Source organism: Rhinolophus hipposideros (genome assembly GCF_964194185.1).
Source record: "Rhinolophus hipposideros genome assembly, chromosome: 5".
In the NCBI taxonomy this organism is placed as follows: domain Eukaryota; kingdom Metazoa; phylum Chordata; class Mammalia; order Chiroptera; family Rhinolophidae; genus Rhinolophus; species Rhinolophus hipposideros.
In genome coordinates this window covers 28,924,091-28,946,107 of record NC_138051.1, presented here as the reverse complement: position 1 = coordinate 28,946,107, position 22,017 = coordinate 28,924,091, and the positions used below count along the sequence as shown (strand labels likewise).

Genomic DNA, 22,017 nt, shown 5'->3' with positions numbered 1-22,017 from the left:
TGCAGGCATTCAATTGGGCTCCAGCAGAGTGATGGTGACTAGTGACTGGGGGGGGGGGGGAATCGGAGGCATATGGGGAGTAGACTGAGGTGTGTGGCTTCGAGGCCAGGGTTGGAGGACAGTCCCATTTTCCCTGTGAGTTATCCTCCTTCCGTGCAACCAGCAAGCAGCTGCCATCCTTAATGTGTTGAGCCCTCCCGCTACACTTATGGCCAAATCTGAATCTGATTGGTCTAATGAGCTCCAGGGCTCTGCCCTGCTGACTCAGGTGGTACCCTGCCCCATCCACCTCCCTCAACACCAAAGGCACTTTCTCTGAGAGCAGCCAGGCTTGCCCAAATTGCACTCTTTCTTGGAAAACTATTTGAGTCCACAGTCCCAGGAGAGTGACAATTGGCCTTGATGTGCTCTGAGACTTTTATTGAATAGCTTCAGACCCAGCACTGGCACCAAACCAGAGTCTACATTAACCTGGTGACCACAACACTTCCCACTGTAGTGACTCCCTGAGACTGCCTCCCCCAACCTGCATGCCGCACAAGGCTTTATCAGCAGCTAAAATTTAAGGGAGCCAGGAGGTGCCAGCAGGTGGGAGCAGGACTCAGGGTGTTCTGGCTTTCTGTGGAACTACCCCAGGCTTGGTACTGCTGGCAGCCATCCTCAGTTTGCAACACGGCCTCTCCCACATGCCTCCAGGTTTAGCATAGGCAGTGAAAAACCACAGATCACTTTGTAGCTCTTACCATGTAGTCCCCAGCTGGTCACAGGTAGTGGGTGACCTGAGCCTGCAGCAGAGCCCCTCCCAAGAGACCCCAGAACCAACGTACTTGGAAGTTGTCTTCATACCACAGCAGAGCACCACCCAATTAGCCCCACAAGTGGCACACACAAAGCGTGGTCTCAACAGCCACCAGAGCCTGCTGAGGCAAATCCCACTCAGTGGGGTAAGCCCCCTGCACAGCAGCCCATAAGCTGTGGATGTGGCCAAATCCCACAGCCAGTCAGCCTGAGAGTTATTCCCCACCTACTGACATGCCAACAGCAATCAAGGTTCAACTATCACAGGAAGGTACATGAACCCACACAAAGGACATTCCTGGAGCACCTGGAGCAGGTGACCAGGGAGACTGCGTCAGGGCCCCACAAAGCACCTACTCCATAAGGCCACCTGGCCAAGACTGGGAGACATAGCAGATCTATCTAGAAATAAACACAGGGAGCCAGCCAAAATGAGGAAACAAAGAAATACATCCCAAATAAAAGAACAAGAGAAAACTCCAGAAAAAGAACTAAACCAAATGAAGGCAAGCAACATACCAGAAACAGAGTTCAAAACAATAGTTGAAGGCTGCTCAAGAAACTTAATGAAAACTTCAACAAAGAGATAGGGAGAAAACAAAGCCGTAGAAACCATAAAAAATAACCAGTCAAAAGTGAAGAATAAAACAACTGAAATGAAGAATGCACTAGAAGGAATCACCAGCAGACCAGATGAAGCAGAGGATTGAATCAGCGATTTGGGAGACAAGGTAACAGAAAACACCCAATTGGAACAGCAAAAAGAGAAAAGAACTCCAAAAAGTGAGGATAGTTTAAGAGACCTTTGGGACAACATCAAGCATAACACCAATCGCATCATAAGGGTACCAGAAGGCAGAGAGAAAGCAAGGGGTTGAGAACCTATTTGAAGAAATAATGACTGAAAACTTTCCTAACCTGGTGAAGGAATAGACATAAAAGCCCAGGAAGCACAGAGAGCCCCAAACAGGATGAACCCAAATAGGCCCACACCAAGACACATTATAATTAAAATGGCAAAGGTTAAAGACAAGGAGAGAATCCTAAAAGCAGCAAGAGAAAGGCAACTAGTAACTTATAAGGGAGATTCCATAGATTGTCAGCTGATCTCTCAACAGAAACTTTGTAGGCCAGAATGGATTGGCACAAAATATTCAATGTGATGAAAAGCAAGTACCTACAATCAAGGGTACTCTACCCAGCAAGGCTATCATTTAAAATTGAAGGACAGATAAAGTGCTCCCAGATAAGAAAAAGCTAAAGAAGTTCATCACCACCCCCACCAAACCAGTATTACCAGTATTACAAGGAATGTTAGCGGGACTTCTTTTAGATGGGGCAGGGGTGAGGAAGACCAAAATTGTGAATAAAATGGCAATAGCTACATATCTATCAACAATTTCTTTCAATGGAAATGGATTGAATGCCCCAATCAAAAGAATGGATAAGAAAACAAACCCTTACATATGCTGCCTACAAGAGAATCACTCAGATTAAAAGACACACACACAGACAGAAAATAAAAAGATGGAAAAATATATTTCATGAAAATGGAGAAAAAAAAACACAGCTGGAGTAGCCATACCTATACCAGACAAAATAGACTTTAAAACAAAAGCTATATCAGGAGACAAAGAAGGACCCAGATATCCCACTTCTGGGTATTTATCTGAAGAAACCCAAAACACTACTTCAAGGGAACATGTGCACCCACATGTTCATTGCAGCATTGTTTACAATGACCAAGATGTGAAGGCAGCCTGGGTGTCCATCAATGGAAGAATGGATAAAGAGGAGGTGGTACATATATACGATGGAATATTGCTCGGCATGGAAGGGAATGGGTTCTTGCCATCTGCAGTGGCATGGATGGACCTGGAGGGCATTGTGCTGAGTGGAGTATGTCAGACAGAGAAAGAGAGATGCAATGTGATTTTGCTTATATGTGGAATCTAAACAACAAAATAAACAAACAAATCAGAAACAAACTCATAGATACAGGGAATATTTTGATGGTTGCCAGGTGGGATGCGGGTTGGGAATGTGGGTGAAAATAAGAGAAGGGATTAAGAAGTACAAATTGGTTGTTAAAAAGTAGTCATGGGGATGTAGGTATAGCATAAGATATACAGTCAATAATATTGTAATAACTATGTATGTGTCAGATGGGTATTAAATTTGTTGGTAATAGATGGGAGGGGGTTGGGAAGCAGGGTGAAAAAGTGAAGGGATTAAGAAGTACAAATTGGTAGTTACAAAATAGTCATGGGGATGTAAAGTAAAGCATAGTGAATACAGTAAATAATATGGCAATAACTATATATAGTGCCAGGTGGGTACTAAACTAGTCAGGGGGATCACTTCTTAAATTATATAAATGTTTAACCACTATGCTGTCTCCCTCAAATTAATATAAAATAATATTGAATGCCAACTGTAATTGAAAAATTAAAAAGGGGGACAATGTGAAGGGCAATAAGTGGTCCAAATGTCCAGGTATGAAACAAGTAAGTCAAGGGGATGTAACGTAGAGCATGGGGAATATAGCCAATAATATTGTGACAGCATGGTACGGTGTCAGGTGGTTTCTAGACTTCTCATGATGATGAATTCTTCAGGTATATTAATGTTTAACAACTATGGTGTACCCCTCAAATGCATATAATATTGCACGTTACCATGTTTCCCCGAAAATAAGACTGGGTCTTAAATTAATTTCTGTTCCACTAGGGCTTATTTTCATGGAGCGTCTTATTTTTTCATGTACAACAATCTACATTTATTCAAATACAGTCATGTCGTCTTCTGGAACATCGTCATAATGTACTAAATGCGTCCGTCTGGCTGAGATGTTAGCTAGGGCTTATTCTCGGGGTAGGTCTTATTTTCGGGGAAACACAGTAGCTGTATTTTTAATAAAAATCTTAAAATAATATAAAAGAAGAAAAGAGAAAAGAAAAAGCTGAACCTGCTGATACCTTGATCTTGGACTTCTACCCTCTAAAATTATAAGAAAATTAACTTCTGTTGTTTAAGCTACCTAGTCTGTGATATATTGTTTTGGCAGCCCTAGCAAACTAATGCAAATAGTATCTAGGAATATAAAAAATATATATGATCATAGCAAGAACTGTTCAAATTATAGAAAAATATAGATGGAAATAAAAATCACCCATAATTCTATCGCTGAGAGATTATCATTATAAAATGTTTGGTGTATTTTCTTCCATTTTTTTTTCCTAAGATATCCATATTTGTTTTCATTTTCACAAAATTAACATCGCAATGTACTTACAGTTTTGTACCCGGCTTCTTTAACATAATTATGAATATTTTTTTACTAAATCATGAACATTTTGCCATCTTGATAGAATAAAAAATATGTTTTGAAATGGATGCATATTATTCTATTGAATGAGTGCAGCTTGTCATTTTTATTCTTCTATTGTTTAAAATGTAAATTGTTGCCATTTTTAGTCATTTAAAATAGCACTATAATGATCATCTTTGAATAGTTTTTTTCCTCGGAAGAAACTCTTTAAACAAAATATAGATTGTTTCCAATTTTTAGCATCTTAAATAGCACTGTAATGAACATCTATGAATATAACTGATTAATTTCTTAGGATAAAGTCTTCGTAAAGGAATTACAGGGTTAAACAGGGTTAAATTCTATTATAGACCAGTCTTCCTTCACAATGTCCTCCACATACCACATTCATTGCTACTTCCATGCCTGCTGTCTTGATCCCTCTGCCTGGAATCATCAACCAAAATCTCATCCACACTCTTCTTTCATGACTATTCCTTTGACTGTTGTGATTGACTGTTGTGACCCATGTTAATTTTGTCTCACAGTTATTCTGTATTTTGTTACCTAAAACATTATTATACACTCTCTTTAAAAGTACTTTAATCATGACTTATATCTGTGTTTTCTGCATATCTAGAGTATAAATTCCTCTGAGGCTCTTTTCTGTATCCTAGAGTGTTTAACACAGTACTGAAAAACAAACAAAAGAAAAATTATGGAAGAATAATATTTTTGTATAAATATGTATCTTTTTATATCACAGAGTCTTTATCCAATTATCTACTGATTGACACTTAGGTTGATTCCATATACTTTCGCTGTTGTAAACAATGCTTTAATGAATATATGGGTGCATATATCTTTTCGAATTTGGGTTTTGGATTTCTTTGGATAAACACCCAGAATTGGATTTGGTGGGTCATAAGGTAGTTTTACTTTTAATTTTTTGAGGAACATCCATACTGTTTTCCATAGTGGCTGCACCCATTTGCAATCCCAACAACCTAGTGCATGAGGGTTCCCTTTTTTCCACATCCTCACCAAGACCTGTTGTTTGTTGATTTACTGATAGCCATTCTGACAGGTGTGAGGTGATATCTCATGGTGGTTTTAATTTGCATCTCTCTGATGATTAGTGATGTTGAACATCTTTTCGTATGTCTATTGGCCATCTGTATGTACTCTTTGGAGAAATGTCTATGCAGGTCCTCTACCCATTTTTTAATTGTATTATTTTGGGGGAATTTTGGTGTTAAGTTGTATGAGTTCCTTACATATTTTAGATATTAACCCCTTATCAGATGTATTATTGGCAGATATCTTCTCTGAATCAGTAGGCTGTCTCTTCATTTTGTCGATAGTTTCCTTCTCTGTGCAAAAACTTTTTAGTTTGATGTAGTCCCATTTGTTTATTTTTTTCTTTTGTTTCCCTTGTCTGAGGAGACACACCAAAAGAAAATATTACTAAGAGCAATGGCAAAGAGTTTACTGCCTGTGTTTTCTTGTAGGAGTTTTATGGTTTCAGGTCTGAGGTTTGATTATTTAATCCATTTTGAGTTTATTCTTGTGTATGATGTAAGAAAGTGAGCCAATTTCTTTTATTTAGTTAGTTAGTTACTTTTTTATTTATTTAGTTAGTTAGTTACTTTTTTGCATATATCTGTTCAGTTTTCCCAACATCATTTACTGAAGAGACTGTCTTTACCCCATTGTATATTCTTGCCTCCTTTTTCAGACACATGTAGATGTGGGTTTATTTCTGGGCTCTCTATTCTGTTCTCTATTCTGTTCCGTTAATCTGTGTGTCTGTTTTAATGCTAGTACCATGCTGTTTTCATTCCTATGGCCTTGTAGTATAGTTTGATATCAGTAGCATGATAGCTCCACCATTGCTCGTTCTTCTCAAGATTGTTTTGATTATTTGGGGCATTTCCTGGCTTCATATAAATTTAAGGATTCTTTTTTTCTAGTTCTGTGAAAAATGCCATTGATAATTTCATAGGGATTGCATTGAATCTGTAGATCGTTTGGGGTAGTATGAACATTTTAACAATGTTAATTCTTCCTACCCATGAGCACGCAATATGCTTCAATTTATATGCATTTTCTTCAATGTTCTTTCTTCAATGTCTTATAATTTTCCAAGTACAGGTCTTTTACTTCCTAGGTTAAATTTATCTCTAGGGGTGTTTTGTTTTTTGTGGGGGGGGGTGGGGTTTTTTGTTTTTTAATTTATTGGGGTGACATTTGTTAGTAAAATTTCATAGATTTCAGGTGTACAATTTTGTATTACATCATCTATAAATCCCATTGTGTGTTCACCACCCAGAATCAGTTCTCCTTCCATCACCATATATTTGATTGTTTTGTTTTAATGCAATCGTAAATGGGGTTGATTTCTTAATTTCTCTTTCTGATAGTTCATTATTGGTGTATAAAACTGCAACTCATTTCTGAATGTTAATGTTGTATCTTGCTACTTTACTGAATTCATTCATCAGTTCTAATGGTTTTTTGGTGTAATCTTTAGGTTCTCTATTTATACTATCATATAATCTGTAATCATGACAGAGTTACTTCTTCCTTTCAAATTTGGATGCATTCTTTTTGTCTGATTGCTGTGGGTAGGACTTCCAATAATATGTTGAATAAAAGTGGTGAAAGTACACATCCTTATGTTGTTCCTGATCTTAAGGAAAACACTTTTAACTTTTCACCATTGAGTATGATGCTAGCTGTGGGTTTGTCATATGGCCTTTACTATTGAGGTATGTTCCCTCTATTCCCACTTTGCTTAGAGTTTTCATTGAAAACCTATGCTGGATTTTGTGAAATGTTTTTTTCTGCATCTATAGATGTGATCATGATTTTTATCCTTCATTTTGTTTATGTGGCATATCATGTTAATTGATTTGCAGATATTAAACCCACTTTGCATCACAGGAATAAATCCCAATTGATCACGGTATATGATCTTTTTCATATATTGCTGAATTTAGTTTGCTAATATTTTGTTGAGGATTTTTGCATCTAAGTTCATCAGGGATATAGCCTATCATTTTCTTTTATTTTAACATCTTTGTCTTCTTTTGGAATCAGGGTAATGCTCGCCTCATAAAATGAGCTGGGAGACTTGCCTACTCTTCAATTTTTTTTTAATAGTTTGAAAATGACAGGTGTTAATTCTTCTTTGAATGTTTGGTAAAACTCACCTTTGATGCCATCTGATCCAGGATTTTCGTTGGGAGTTTTTGATTACTGATTCAATTTCATTAGTAGTAATCTGTTCAGATTTTCTGTTTCTCCTTGATTCAGTCTTGGAAGATTACATTTCTAAGAATTTATCCATTTCTTCAGATTGTCCAGTTTGTTGGCATATAATTGTTCATAGCATTTTCCTATAATCCTTTGTATTTTTGTGGTGTCAGTTGTCGCTTGTACTCTTTCATTTTTTATTTTATTTATTTGGGTCCTCTCTTTTTTTCTTAATGAGTCTCGTTAAAGGTTTATCAATTTTGTTGATCTTTTCAAAGAACAAACTCTTGCTTACATTGATATTTGGTATTGTTTTTTAAAGTCTATTCCATTTATATCCACTCTGATCTTTATTATTTCCTTCCTTCTACTCACTTTAGGCTTTGTTGTTTCTTTTTCTAGTTCCTTTAGTTGTAAGGTTAGATTGTTTATTTGAGATTTTTCCTGTTTCTTGAGGTAGGCATGTATTGCTATGAATTTCCTTCTTAGAACTGCTTTGGCTGTATCCCATAGATTGTTGTGCTTGGATTTTCATTTGTCTCAAAACATCTTTTGATTTCTTCCTTGGTCTCATTGTTAAACTATTCCTTGTTTAGTAGCACGTTATTTAGCCTCCAAGTGTAAGTCAGCATTTTGTAGTTTTGTTTTGTTTTTCTTGCAATTAATTTCCACCATTGTGTGCTTCATACCATTGTGATAGGAGAAGATGCTTGGTGATTTCAATCTTCTTAAATTTATTGAAATATTTTTTGTGGCCTAACGTGGTCTACTCTGCAAAATGTTCCATGTGCACTTGAAAAGAATGGATAGTCTGCTACTTTGGGGTGAATTGTTTTAAAAATAATCAATTAAATTCATCTGGCCTAATGTGTCATTTAAGGCAATTGTTTCCTTGTTGATTTTATATCTGGATGATCTATTCATTGATGTCAGTGAGGTGTTAAAGTCCTCTACTATTACTGTATTATTGTTGTTCTTTCCCTCTATGTCCATCAATATTTTGCTTTATATATTTAAGTGTTCCTACTTTGGGTGCATAAATGTTTACAGGGGTTATACCCTCTTTGGGGATTGATCCCCTTATCATTATGAAATATCCTTCTTTGTCTCCTGTAACAGCCTTTGTTTTAAAGTCTATTTTGCCTGATGTAAGTTTTGCTACCCCAGATTTTGTTTGTTTCCATTTGCATGAAATATCTTTACCATCCCTTTACTTTCAGTCTGTGTGTGTCTTTGAATCTGAAGTGGATCTCTTGTAGGCAGCATAAGTATGAGTCTTGTTATCCATTCAGCCACCCTATGTCTTTTGATTAGAGCATTTAATTCATTTACATTTAAAGTAATTATTGATAGGTATGTAGTTTTACCACTTTGTTATTCGTATTTTTTATCTTTCTTTTTCTTTTTCTTCTTCCTGAAGAAGTCCTTTTAACATTTCTTGTAATACTGGTTTGATGGTGATGAGCTCCTTTAGGTTCTTCTTGTCCAGGAAGCTCTTTATCTCTCCTTTGATTCTAAATGATAGCCTTGTGGGGTGATCTTGGTTGTAAGTCTTTATTTTACATCACTTTTAATATTGCATGCCAATCCCTACTGGCCTACAAAGTTTCTGTTGCGTAATCTGTCAACAGGCTTATGGGAGCACAATTTTAGGTAACTAACTGCTTTTCTCTTGGTGCTTTTAACATTCTCTCTTTGTCTTTAACCTTTGGCATTTTAACTTTGTGTGTCTTGGTGTAGGCCTCTTTGTGTTCATCTTGTTTGGGATTCTCTACACTTCCTGGATTTACAAATCTTTTTCATTCACCAGGTTAAAGAAGTATTCAGTCACTATTTCTTCAAATAAATTTTTAATCCCTGTTCTCTCTCTTCTCCTTCTGGTACCCCTTGATTTGAATGTTGTTATGCTTGATATTGTCCTAGAAGCCCCTTAAACTACCCTCATTTTTTAAAATTCTTTTTCTTTTTGCTGTCTCAATTGGGTGTTTTCTGCTACATTGTCTTTCAAATTGCTGATTTGATCCTCTGCTTCATCTAATCTGATGTTGATTCCTTATAGTGTATTCTTCATTTCAGTTTTTGGATTATTCATTTCTGACTTATTCTTTTATATAGTTTCTATCTTTTTGTGTAAGTTCTCACTGAGTTCATCTATTCTTCCCTTACGTTCAGTGTTTTGAACTCTGTATCTGGTAGATTGCTTTTTTTCCATTTTGTTTAGTTCTTTTTATAGAGTTTTTTCCTGTTGCTTCATTTGGGACATATTTCTTTGTCTCCTCATTTTGGCTGCCTCCCTCTGTTTGTTTCTATGTATTAGGTAGATCTGCTATATCTCCCAGTCTTAGCCAGTGGCCTTATGTAGTAGGTGTTCTGTGGGACCCACTGGTGCAGTCTCCCTGGCCACCTGAGCTGGGTTCTCCAGGGGTATCTCTTCTGTGGGTTGTGTGCCCTCCTGTTGTAGTTGAACCTTGATTACTGTTGGCACATTAGTAGGTGGAATTGAGTCTCAAGTTGATGGGTTGTGAGAACTGGCCACCACTACAGCAGACTAGCTGTTGTGCAGTAGCTGATCCCACGGAGCAAGATTAGCCCCAGTGGGGCTCTGATGCCTGCTGAATCCACCCTTTTGGTGTGTCATTTGTGGAGCTAATTTGGTGGTGCTCTGGTGTAATCTGAAGCTGGCTACCACATGTTGTGTCTGGAGTTTCTTGGAAAGGCCTCCAGTGCAGGCCTAAGTTAACTGCTGCCTATGCCCAGCCTGGGGCCACCTGGTAGGAGCTACAAAGTGATCTGCGGTTGGTAGCTAACTTTGCTGGACATGGAGAGGCTATGCTGTGAACTGAGGCTGGCTGCCACTAGTGCCCAGCTGGGTCCGCTTAGCAAGGGGTACAGGACATGTTGAGGCCAGCTGCTGCTTCTTTGGGGTTTGTGGACCTTTGAGAGATTTTAAGGAAAGTCTGCAGCATAGGCCAAGGTCAGCTGCTTGTGAGGAACAGCTTCTGAAAGAGGTTTGGGCTGGTGTGTGCGTTGGGTGTGGAAGTGGGGGAGGCCTCAGGGAATCACAAGGGTGGGGCAAGCAGTGTTAGATTGATGGAGACTGAGATTTGGCACCCATCTGTACCTGTGGGCTGGGGGCCCTCAACAAAGAAGCCCTCCCAGCACTTCTGTTCCAAACAGAGCTGCCCCTCCAGCCCTCACTCTGAAGCCAGACAATTCAGTTCCTCCCTGTATGTCCTTGGCATTTTTCGAGCTGCTGTTTCTTCACTGGAGCTTAGAGTGATTGTTTGTGAAAGAGTAAGTCTGTGCTCAGGCTCCTTAAGAGGACACCTGGGTCTACAACAGCCCTCCATCTCATGCAGACAGACTCTCTGTTGATTTTCACAGCCAGATGTTGGGCTCCTCTTCCTGGCACTTGTGCTCCAGGCTGGGGAGCCTGGTGTGGAACTGGGACCCGTCACTCCTCATAGGGAACCTCCACAGCCAAGATATACCTCCCAATTCTTAACTGCCACATGTGGGTGTGGAACCAGCCCATTTCACATCTCTGTCCCTCCTGCCAGTCTCAACATGGCTTCTTCTTTATGTCCTTAGTTATAGGAATTTTGTCCAGCTAGTTTTCAGGTGGTTCTCAAGAGTGTTGTTCTGTAACTTAGTTTTAAGTTTGCTTGTGGGAGGAGGGAAGCACAGCGTTTACCTACTCTGCCATCTTGACTGGAACCACTCTAAATATTTACCTTTTTAAAAGGAAGACTAAATAGGACTACTGATATCATACTCTCTACCGAAAGTGGCTGTTCATTCATTACAGAGTGGTTTTTCTTACATAGAACAGTTTCAGGTACACAACAGACACTCAACAAATATTTTTTTGAACAAATGAATGTTGAATGATTGGTTTTTCACATGGTAGTCTGGCAGCAATTACGTAGTTATAACTTAGCTAGATCCAATTTTTAGGTTAATGAATTCTTGGAGACTATATCTTTTCAATGATTTCCTGATTAACCACACACAGAATTTTCCATATGGAGAAATCATCCATGCATAATTAAAAGTGACAGAAAATTACATATAGATGTTTAATATAGAGACACGATATAATAAACAGTGAAATGCAGACTTGGAGTCTCTCCAAATAAACAGTATTTTTTTGCTAAAGGCAATATTGCTCTGCTTTATTATTCATTCTGCCTGTAATGCCATAGTATTTTCTTTATTTATCTCTCTATATATCTATTAACTAAAGCCAAGATTAAAAATGGTTTCCTCCATAAAGCCATCCCTGGTGTTTTCTTAGAAAAAAAATCTCAACCTCCTACCAAAGCACTGTATTTGTATCTCTCATAAGGCATGAATATCCATGCTGAGTGAAAAAGTAATTATCCAGAGAACTAACATTTTTTTTTTTTTTTCAATTACAGTTGACATACAATATTAGTTTCAGGTGCTATATTTTTTTAGTTTTTCGTTTGAAATAACTGAGACAAATATATTATTTTGACAGTGATTAATTCTATAAACTTTTTTCACTTCTAAGTCAAATGTATTGATGTATAACACATAAAATGTGCCCATTTAAGTGAAGTTTGTTGTTTTGATAAATGTATTCACTTATATAACCACCATCATAATCAAGTTATGTAATACATCTATCATCACAAAATGTTACCTCCTGCTTCTCTGCAATCAGTTCTACCCTCACCCACCCACTCGCAACTTCAGGCAATGACTGATCTGCTTTCTGACATTATAGTTTTACAGTTCTAGAACTTTATGTAAATGGAATTGGATTATATATTCTTTCTGTCCAGCTTCCTTCTTTCAGCAGTTTTGAGATTCACCCATGTTGTTGTATCAGTGATTCATTCCTTTTCATTGCTGAGTAGTATGCCATTATATGAATATATTAATACTAGAATTTATCTATTCACATACTGATGTATACTTGAGTTGCTTCCAGTTTGGTGTTATTATGAATAAAGCTGCTGGGAACACTCATGTACAAATCTTTTTGTGAACATATATTTTCATTTCTTTTGAATAAATGCCTAGGAGTGGAACTGCTTGGTTATACAGTGTACATTTAATTTTACAGGAATCTGCCAAGATTCCTGTAAAATTAAGGAATCTTCATTCCTACCAGCAATTTATGAAAGTCTACTTGGTTCACATACTCACTGATACTTGGTATTGTCAATCAATTAATTACAACAATTCTAGTAGATGTGTAGTGGTATATCATAGTGGTTTTATTTTGCATTTCCTCAATGACTAAATGATATTGAGCATCTTTTCATGTGATTTTTGGCTGTTTCTTCTATATTTCTTCTTTTGTAAAATTTCTGTTCAAAATATTTACCCATTTTGTTACTAGTACATTTTTGTGTCTTGTTTAGGAAATCTTTGCCCACTTCCAAGGTTTTCTTTCATGCTTTCTTCTAGAAAATGTACAGTTTTAGCTTAAGTTTGGGACTATGATCCATGCCAAGTTAATTTTTATATATAGTACAAGTTTTGGGACTTAAGTTTTTTCTATAGGGATGTCCAGTTATTCCAGTACCATTTGTTGAAATGACTTCCCTTTTCCCATTGAACTCCCTTGGAACTTTTATTGAAATAAATTGATTATTTATGTGTGGATTTATTTCTGGAAACAATTCTGCTCCTTTTATCTAAATGTCTATTCTTATGCCAGTACCACACTGTCTTGATCATTTCTGCTTTATAGCAAATCTTGAAATCAGATATTACAAGTCCTCCAACTTTCTTTTTTTTCCAAAAGCATTTTGTCTATTCTAAGTCTTTTATAGTTACATATACATATGTATACATAATATACATATACATATACATAATACATATAACTGTATTAATTACTTGTCAATTTCTATTAAAATGCTAAAATTTTTATTGAGATTGCTGTAAATCATTTTGAGAAGAATCGGCATCTAAAAAATATTGAGTCTTATAGTCCATGAACGTGGCATATCTCTCCATTTAATTAGGCCTTCTAGGTTTTCTTTCAGTAATGTTTTATAACTTTCAGTGTACAAGTCTCACACATATTTTGTCAAATTTACCTCTAAATTTTTCTTGTTTTTGATGCTCTTGCAAATGTTTATTTTCCAATTGTTTATTGTTAGTGTATAGAAATGCAGTTGATTTTTGCATACTGACCTTGTCTCCTACAACCTTGCTACATTTACATATTAGTTCTGTTTGTATATTCCTCAGAACTTTTTCCTCAGAACTTTTTCCCCAGCTTTACTGAGATATAATTGACATATAAAATTTGTAAGTTTAAGAGGTACAATGTAATTATTTAATATACATATGTATTGCAAAAATAATTACCACAATAATGTTACTTAACATAGCCATCACCGACCTCACATAGATACAAAGAGTGTGTGTGTGTGTGTGTGTGTGTGTGTGTGTGTGTGCTGAGAACTTTTTTCCAGTTTTATTGTGATATAATTGTGTACAATGGTGAGGCAAAGGTATAATGGCCACCGCAACAAGAATGCATCTTCAAACCAAAGAACAATGCAGGCAATTCCAGACTACAACAGAATTATTGTAGGGTAATTTACTTACAGTGACATAGGGTCAGAGCAGACAGACGACCCAGCAGTTCTGCACAAATTATTCTCTGCTAATAGACCCTTGTTATAGTACTTTTTAAAATAATTATAACTCAGGTACTAAGGATTGACAAGACAATGGTACAAAGAATGTAGTATGCTCCAAGGGCCATACCTCCTGGTGGTCTTGTAGGTACTATCATCAGTTTGATACTTATCTCGGTTGTCATGACATTCCAGCCATTACCAACAAAAATATTTATGGCTACATTTTTTGGGACACAGATAATCATCAACTAGAGGGCTTTGATATGCTTACTAAGGACAGTGTGGTTGATCAAAGGTCGCAGCATGAAAGATAACCGGGACACAGAAATGGAGTTAGTTTTGTTCATATTACATCTATACAAATTGACATATAGCACCGTATAAGTTCAAGGTATACATCATAATGACTTGACCTACATATATTGTGAAATTATTACAATAAGTTTACTTAATATCCATTATCTCATATAGATACAAAATAAAGAAAATAGAACTTTTTTTATTATGATGAGAACTCTTAGGATTTACTCTCTTAGTAACTTTCAAATATATCATACAGCAGTGTTAATGAGAGTCATATTGTACATTATATCCTTAGTACTTACTTATCTATAACTGGAAGTTTGTACCTTTTGACCACCTTCATCCAATTCCCCCACCCCTCACCCATGCCTCTGATAACTACATATCTATTTTTCTATGAGTCTCGAAATATTTTTTTTTTTTAGAGTCCACACATGAGATCATACAGTATTTGTCTTTCTCTGTCTGACATATTTCAGTTAGCATAATGCCTTCAAGATCTAATCATGTCACAAATGGCAGGATTTCTCTTTTTTATAGCTGAATTGTATCCGTGTATGTATGTGTGCGTCACATTTTCTTTATCATCTGTGGACAGATATGTAGGTTGTTTTCACATCTTAGCTATTGTAGATAATGCTGCTATGAACATGGGGGTGCAGATATCAGTAAAGTGCTAAAGGAAATTCCGTATTACCAGACGTGCAATTGCTGGGTCATATGGTAGTTCTATTTCTAGTTAAGGACCCTCCATACTATTTTCTATAGTGGCTGTGTAAGGCTGTACAAGGGTGCAAATACTAGCAGATATGGTTTACTTGGGGCCACCAAAGTAAGTCTACCACAGGATAGCTTTCCCACCTCTCCCGCCCCAAATGTCCTGTCGCTGTATATCTGCCATTACCTCTAACTGTATTGATTCTTTAAAGTAACCAAAAGAGTTTAAGCAAGGTCCAACATGTTTGATTATTATTAAATCTGTATTTTATTTCTTTGCCCCCTATTTTCACCATTTCTGTCAGGCATATTCATAACCATTCCAAAATAGCAGTGACTGAAATCTTTTCAGGCTATTGTATCTTCTCCAAACTCTACTGTAATTAAAAAAAAAAAAAAAAAGAAGCACTGGATGGGTGGCCGGATGGCTGGGTTGGTTAGAGTGTGCGCTCTGAACAACAGGTTCGATTGCTACATGAGCCATTGAGCTGCACCCTCCACAACTAGACTGAACTTGGAGCTGATGGGCCCTGGAGAAACACACTGTTCCCCAATATTCCCCAATAAAATTTATTTTTTAAAAAAAACACTGTAGTTGAGAGACTTCATAGGGGTTTAACTACAATCAACTTCCACCTTTCTGAGCCGTACTATTCTTTCTTTGGAGAAAAGGAACTTCACCTCATATATCTTTAGGAATGCTGTCAGCTTCAAGAAACAGACTACCCAAGCTTCAAAGACATAAAAGGTCAGACAGTAAAGACCTTTGATTATCTTATACAATATCTAGAGATGGGTAGTTCCAAGCTTGATGCAGCAGCTCAATGACATCCTCAAGTATTCAGGAGTTTTCTATCTTTCCATATAACCATCTTTAGCATGTTAGCTTTTCATCTTTAGACTCGTCCCCTCATAGTTATAAGATGCTCCTCAACAACCACATTTAAGGGAAAAGGGAAAGATGAAGTCTCCTCTTGAAGCTTTGTCTTTTTATCTTGGAGGTAATTTTTTCCGAGAAGCTGCCTTCCCTCAATTTCCGTCAGACTCCAGACTACCCTAAACTTTCAATGGATCTGCAATTACAATATCATCTAGAAATAAGAATCGACCATCACCAGGCAGGAAAAACCCACGCCAAGCACAGCCAAGACCGTACGGAGGCTATTTTTTAACTCAACATATCGCAGGAGAATCATGGAGTTAGAGACGGAGGAAAACGCCCCAGGTCACGGCCACTCGCGTGGCTCTTCAATCCCCGGAAAACCCTCTGGGCGAATCGCTAAAAGCAATCTTCTCACCCACTTCAAATATGGCCGCCAAGCTCCAGTCTCCTTTACCTGATCAGGGCGACAGCTCCGGCTTCAAGCCCATTTCAAAAAGGGCCTCCTGCCGCGGCGCTGCGGGTCTGAGTGCGCAGGCGCGACCCCAAGCCCTCTTCCTGGCAAAATGGCGGTGGGGTGGATGTGCGGGCGCCGGGAGCTTCTGCGCCTGCTGCGGCCCCAGCGTCAGGTAAAGATGCCCGCGGGCTGAGCGTCGGGAGGCTGCCCCGTCCCTGTGACCCGAGCCAATGGCAACTCGTGCTGGGGGGCAGGAGCGGACGCCGACCTGCTTCCCGGGGCCTGCGTCCTGTGACCTCGGGTCGCGTGAGGACGCAGAAGCCTTACCTTCTTCAGTCCTGCGGGTCAGCGGCTCCGTAGCGTTGTCCGTTCCCGGCAACAGGCTTCACCCCGGTCGAGGAAACCTCAGCCTCGATTTCTGGGCCCCGGGGTGGCCTTGCGGTAGCCGAAAGCCGGGACTCGGCGGCCTTCTTTCTGCGCGCGGGAAGTTGCAGTGTCCGCACCGGCGGTAGCGGCGGCCTGCTTCTTGGGGGGTGGAGGGAGCGTGATGAGCGACTTCTGGTCGGGATAAAAGGACTAAGTCCTCCCTTTCCCCGCTCAGTTCCACAGCGTCTCGGGACCTTCGCAGTGGCCCCGGAAACCGCTGGCCGCGGGGCTCTGGTTCCCAGGCGGCCCGTGCTGCAGGCGCCCGCATTATGTCCTCCTCGCGGCCCCTCGCCCCCGTGGCCTCAGTATCTCCGCCGTCTCTCTTGCCCAGGTAAAAAGCGTTTCCTCCCTGCAGTGTTACGAGTGGTGCTACTTGGTTGATTTGTTTTTATTCTGTTTTGAATAGGGGTAAGTGGAATGTGGAAGAGAGTACAGGTCCACACTCCACAAAGCTCCCCAAAGTGGTAGTAGCGTCTCTGCTTGGGATAGATTTTTCACATCATTTGGGGGAATGATTGCGAGTACAGCAGGAGAGAGTTACGTTATATACGAATCACTGTTTCCCAGAGTGGTGGCAAACCACTGATGGTGATAAGAAATGTTATTCCAGGGCTTGTGTGTATTAGAAAAAATGTAACTTCCATGTCATATACATGATTTCATAGATATTGATATTTCTGAGGATGAGACCAAGTAGATATTTGGGTCTTAAAAACAGTTGTTTTAAAGGAAAGTTAGGAGTATAATAGTTTGAGTATGTGCAAAATCATTCCAGTGATACTCAAATGACTGAAGTTGAGGAAACACAAGAAATAACTTCCCAACATGAACGAAGTCATGAAATCTTACTCTTATTTTCCTACCTAGAGGTCAAAATACAATGTCATTTTTAAGCTTTGAGTTCTGTGGGCACTGTAGGGTAACCTGGAAAAACGAGAATTAGGGAGACGAGAACAACCCAATACTGGTTATCATAAGGGGCCCCTGGATTTCTGTATGACCCCTCTACTGAATATTACACATGGCTTCCTTTTACACAGGTTCAGGCCCCTCCCGTCATTCCTGCAACTCCCTCACCTACAGCGATAACTGAGGTGGCTCCTGGAGAGACTGCAGATATAGTCCAAGCTGCTGCAGAACAGAGCTTCACTGAATTGGGACTGGGGTCATACACCCCAGTGGGACTGATCCAGAATCTACTAGAATTTATGCATGTTAACCTAGGCCTGCCTTGGTGGGGGGCCATTGCTGCATGTAAGGAATACATCCTGGACAGGGATGGATAAAAATGGGTAGTTAAGGATGGAACTTTAAAGATAGCAGCAGTTCTGTGAATGGAACAAAGAAATAGTTACCGAAGTTTAGGGGTCAGAAAAGCAGATGATTCTAATGAGGGACAGAGGCTCATGATACTTAGATGCACTCTTCCCTATATTTTCTAAAGGGCATTATAAAACCACTAGAACATCTACGATTCAAGACATGTACATGTTTGAATGTTAGCATGGGGTTGGAGTAAGGGGACCTGGTTAACAGTGATGAAGCCACTCTGGTTTAGAGTAGAAGTTCGGGTCAGGTACTTAAACCCCCAAATTAGGAAGACACTCACATTGCTCCTCTTTAGGCAAAAACCTGCGCTTCACATTCTGTGTTTTCCTACACCTTGCTCCAGCCATCATCCTTTATCTCCCTGTGTCTTCAACTTCTTCCTCTTTATTGCCCTCCTCTAAACATATAAACATGCTTAATCATACCACGTACGATTTCTTGGAGGAAATTGTTTCTCTTCATTCCTAGTTCACCTTTAACTACCATCCTATCTTTCTCCTTCCTTTCATAGCTGTTATTTAAAAGTATTCTGTATCCATGGGCTCACTTCTTTCTTTCCACTCTTTGATCCTCAGCGATCTGACTTTTAGTAACACCACTTCGTTCTAACTGCCAGTTACATCATTGCTAAACCCACATTTCTCTTCATACTTGACCTTTCTGTGTTAGACACTTGAGGCTTTGAAATGCATCTCTTGGCTTTTGTGACAGTCTTCTGATTTTCGTCCTGTCTTTCTAACCACACTGTCTCCTTTGCCCGATACACTACCTACCTCTTCAGTGCTGGTATCCTGGTTTCCATCCTTACTTAGCTCCCCTCTTTCCACTGCAAAAACCTATATCTTTCCTCTCACTCACCCCCCAATCTCTTTTTAGCCCACACCCACTTGCTTATCTATAGGTACAGTAAACTAAATAAATATTTGTTGGAATGATCAGGAAATAACGAAATACAAGAAATAGGAAGGAGCTAAAGCAGTAGGTCACCAGTTTACCTCCTGCTCCAGGGATTTCTAGGACAGCTGCTTTCACACTTCATTCCTGGGAGCCCCAGAGTTCGTAAAGGTATCTCTGAGCAAAGCAAAGGCCAGAGCTTAAAGAATCCTACAGCCAGACTCCCCCCTCACCTAGGGCAACCTCATTTTATCTGTTATGTATATTGGGACTACACTTACAGTTGGGGGCTTTTCCATTGATAACAGAAAAGTTTGGAAAGCATTGATCTAGAAAAGTGGCTTCTGTCACCTTTTGTTCAAAGAAGCAAACAGGATTCCCGGTCATTTGCTGAGAGAAGTTAATGCTAGATTTTTGTAATGTCAAAGCAAAGACTGAGCCTTGAAGTAACTAAGTCATACCCCTGCCCTTTGCTTTGGGCCCCTTGGGCATGAGTCAGTGTGAAAAAGACTAGAATAAGAGAGACCCTTTCAGTGAGGACCTAAAGATCTTCAACCTTCTAGCTGCAGAACTGCTTTAATTTTACTCCAATCCTCGTGTGTGTTTTCCAGGTACAGTTTTTGCCCGCTGCCTGGTGTTTCCTCTCATTGTGAAGGGCCAACGAGAGGCAGCCAAGATCCACAACCACATGCCAGAGATCCAGAAGTTTTCCACTCGGATCAGAGAAGCCAAGTTGGCAGGAGATCATGTTGAGTGTGAGTCAATTGCAGAATGAGCGTGGGAGAAGACCACATTTGTACTTTTCCTGACATTCTGCTAAGGGAAGGGAACAACCTAAGTCAGGAGTTGCTACAGTTGGACAAGTCCTAAAGGGTTACCTGCTTCTTGGGCCTAATACTTTTGATGACTGGCCAGGGTCAGTTAGAAATGTCACGGGCCAGGTGATGAAGATGGTTACTTCCACTATCGTAACTGTCTGCCCAACCATTAACTTCCCCTCACTTCAGTTTACAGGGCCTCCTCGGAGATGACATTTTATCAGAAAAAGCATGATATTAAACTCCTTAGACCTCTCATTCTACCTCTGACTCAGGTAAGCAAAAACATTTCCCTTATTTTATCCTGAACCAATCAGATTATCTCATTTCCCGTGCCCTAGACCCCCAAAAAGCAGGTGATGGTGGTGATAAGCATGGCTTTCAATAATGCAATAATGAAAATGTCCCCTGTGCTAACATTCCTGACACTGTTTATCCTGTGTAATAGGCCCCAATCTTCATCTCCTTCTTCATTGCCTTGAGAGAAATGGCCAGCCTTCCCGTGCCCAGTCTACAGACAGGTGGCCTCTGGTGGTTCCAGGATCTCACACTATCTGATCCTATCTACGTATTACCACTGGTAGTCACTGCTACAATGTGGGGTGTCCTTGAGGTAAGCCCAAGTTGGCCAAATGCCAGGCCTGCAAAGCAAACTGGGAGTAGGGGTAAAGTCATTGTGCAGAATGGTCATTCTCACTCCCTGGAAAAAAAGTTCATGGGTAAGGAATTTGAACCACAGTCACTACAACTGATGTGCATTTGCTATTCTTCCTCTGCCTTTTTCTTTTTTGTTTGGCAGCTAGGTGCTGAGACTGGTGTACAAAGTGCTGACCTTCAGTGGATGAGAAATGTTATGAGATTGATGCCCCTGGCAGTCTTGCCCATAACCATCCATTTCCCCTCGGTAGGTAGTGGTATAGGGGCTGGCTCCAAGTCCTTCCACCTAGCTTAGCCACCTCCCAGCAACTGACCTGCGATGCTGTTTCTGAGTGCTGAGTACCTTCTCTTCCTCCTCGTCCAGGCAGTGTTCATGTATTGGCTCTCCTCCAACCTGTTTTCCCTGAGCCAGGTGGCTTGCCTACGGATTCCTGCTGTACGCAATGTACTTAAAATCCCCCAGCGTGTTGTGCACGACTCCAGCAAATTACCTCCACGGGAAGGCTTCTTAGAGAGTTTCAAAAAAGGTAAGGGCCTGTCCTGTGAGAATCAGGGCCAGGGAAAAGTGGCCTAAAAATGGGTATGAGATCGACTATCTTATTCCTCTTTCCGTAGGCTGGAAAAATGCTGAGCTCACCCATCAGCTACAAGAGCGTGAACGGCGCATACAGAATCACTTGGAGCTAGCAGCTAGGGGTAAATAACCCTTTCAGGCTAAATTCTGTCACTGTTTCTTCCTTTCTTTTGTTCATTGAGATTCTCTTCTTCCCCCAGGTCCCTTACGACAGACTTTTACCCACAACCCTCTGCTACAGCATGGAAAAAATCCCTCTCCCAACCCCCCGAACAGCAGCAGCAACAAACCAAAGTCAAAGCAGCCCTGGCGTGACACACTTGGCTGAATGCTGTTCCCTGCTGATACTACTGGCAGGAACTCTCTTCAAAGACTAAGCCTTAGAACCAGATTCGACGCTGGTTCCTTGCCCCAGACCTAGGAACTGTGGGACATGAAGATATTCGTTTTCAAAGTGGATTTCACTACAGACTCTCATGCCTAAGTATAAGACCACTGGGAAGCCAAGTGATCTTCCCTTCCTCAGAATTAGGAAACCTCTGAACTGTACGCTGCTTCCTGATATTTATTAAACGAGCAGATGGATTATGTGCTTCAGAAAACCGAAGAATACATTGAGTGGTGATTGCTCTTGCTGGCCCATACTCTCAGGGAGTGTCTCAGTGTAGTAACCTGGCATTAAGGAGCTTAGGCCCCCACCCGTTAGATGTGCTGTTCCAGTCACATTTGCGTTGCAGTCTTAGAGGTAGGTATGCCTGATGAGATTGTATCTAAATAGAGTAGCCATGTTTATTTACCCCAACATTACCTATAAAATATCCTTTAAGAAGTAGATACACTGAAATTCTTAGTGATAATTAAGAGGAATGGAAGTTGATTTAGTTTTTATCTAACATTTTGCTGCAGCAGCTTAAATGTTTTGTTGTAGAGACTGTTTGCATCAGCCTTCAGCAACTGGCTTGAG

At 39.8% G+C, this 22,017-nt stretch overlaps 1 protein-coding gene across 1 annotated transcript; it reads left to right on the top strand.

The window, feature by feature from the left end:
* The first annotated feature begins 16,314 nt into the window (after positions 1-16,314).
* OXA1L (OXA1L mitochondrial inner membrane insertase) lies at positions 16,315-21,639 on the top strand. Its single transcript, XM_081050232.1, has 10 exons — positions 16,315-16,527; positions 16,957-17,112; positions 17,822-18,035; positions 19,616-19,759; positions 20,012-20,097; positions 20,271-20,435; positions 20,622-20,726; positions 20,844-21,006; positions 21,095-21,175; positions 21,254-21,639. Exons 1-10 carry the CDS (start codon positions 16,465-16,467, stop codon positions 21,379-21,381), a joined length of 1,305 nt encoding a protein of 434 aa, XP_080906358.1. The 5' UTR covers positions 16,315-16,464; the 3' UTR covers positions 21,382-21,639.
* Positions 21,640-22,017: the final 378 nt, after the last annotated feature.

Coding starts and splice junctions, on each gene's coding strand:
- OXA1L (XM_081050232.1), top strand. CDS start 16,465: ATGGCGGTGGGGTGGATGTGCGGGCGCCGGGAGCTTCTGCGCCTGCTG. Junction 19,760..20,011: donor GGCAGGAGATCATGTTGAGT/GTGAGTCAATTG, acceptor CCCTCACTTCAG/TTTACAGGGCCTCCTCGGAG. Junction 20,098..20,270: donor TCATTCTACCTCTGACTCAG/GTAAGCAAAAAC, acceptor CCTGTGTAATAG/GCCCCAATCTTCATCTCCTT.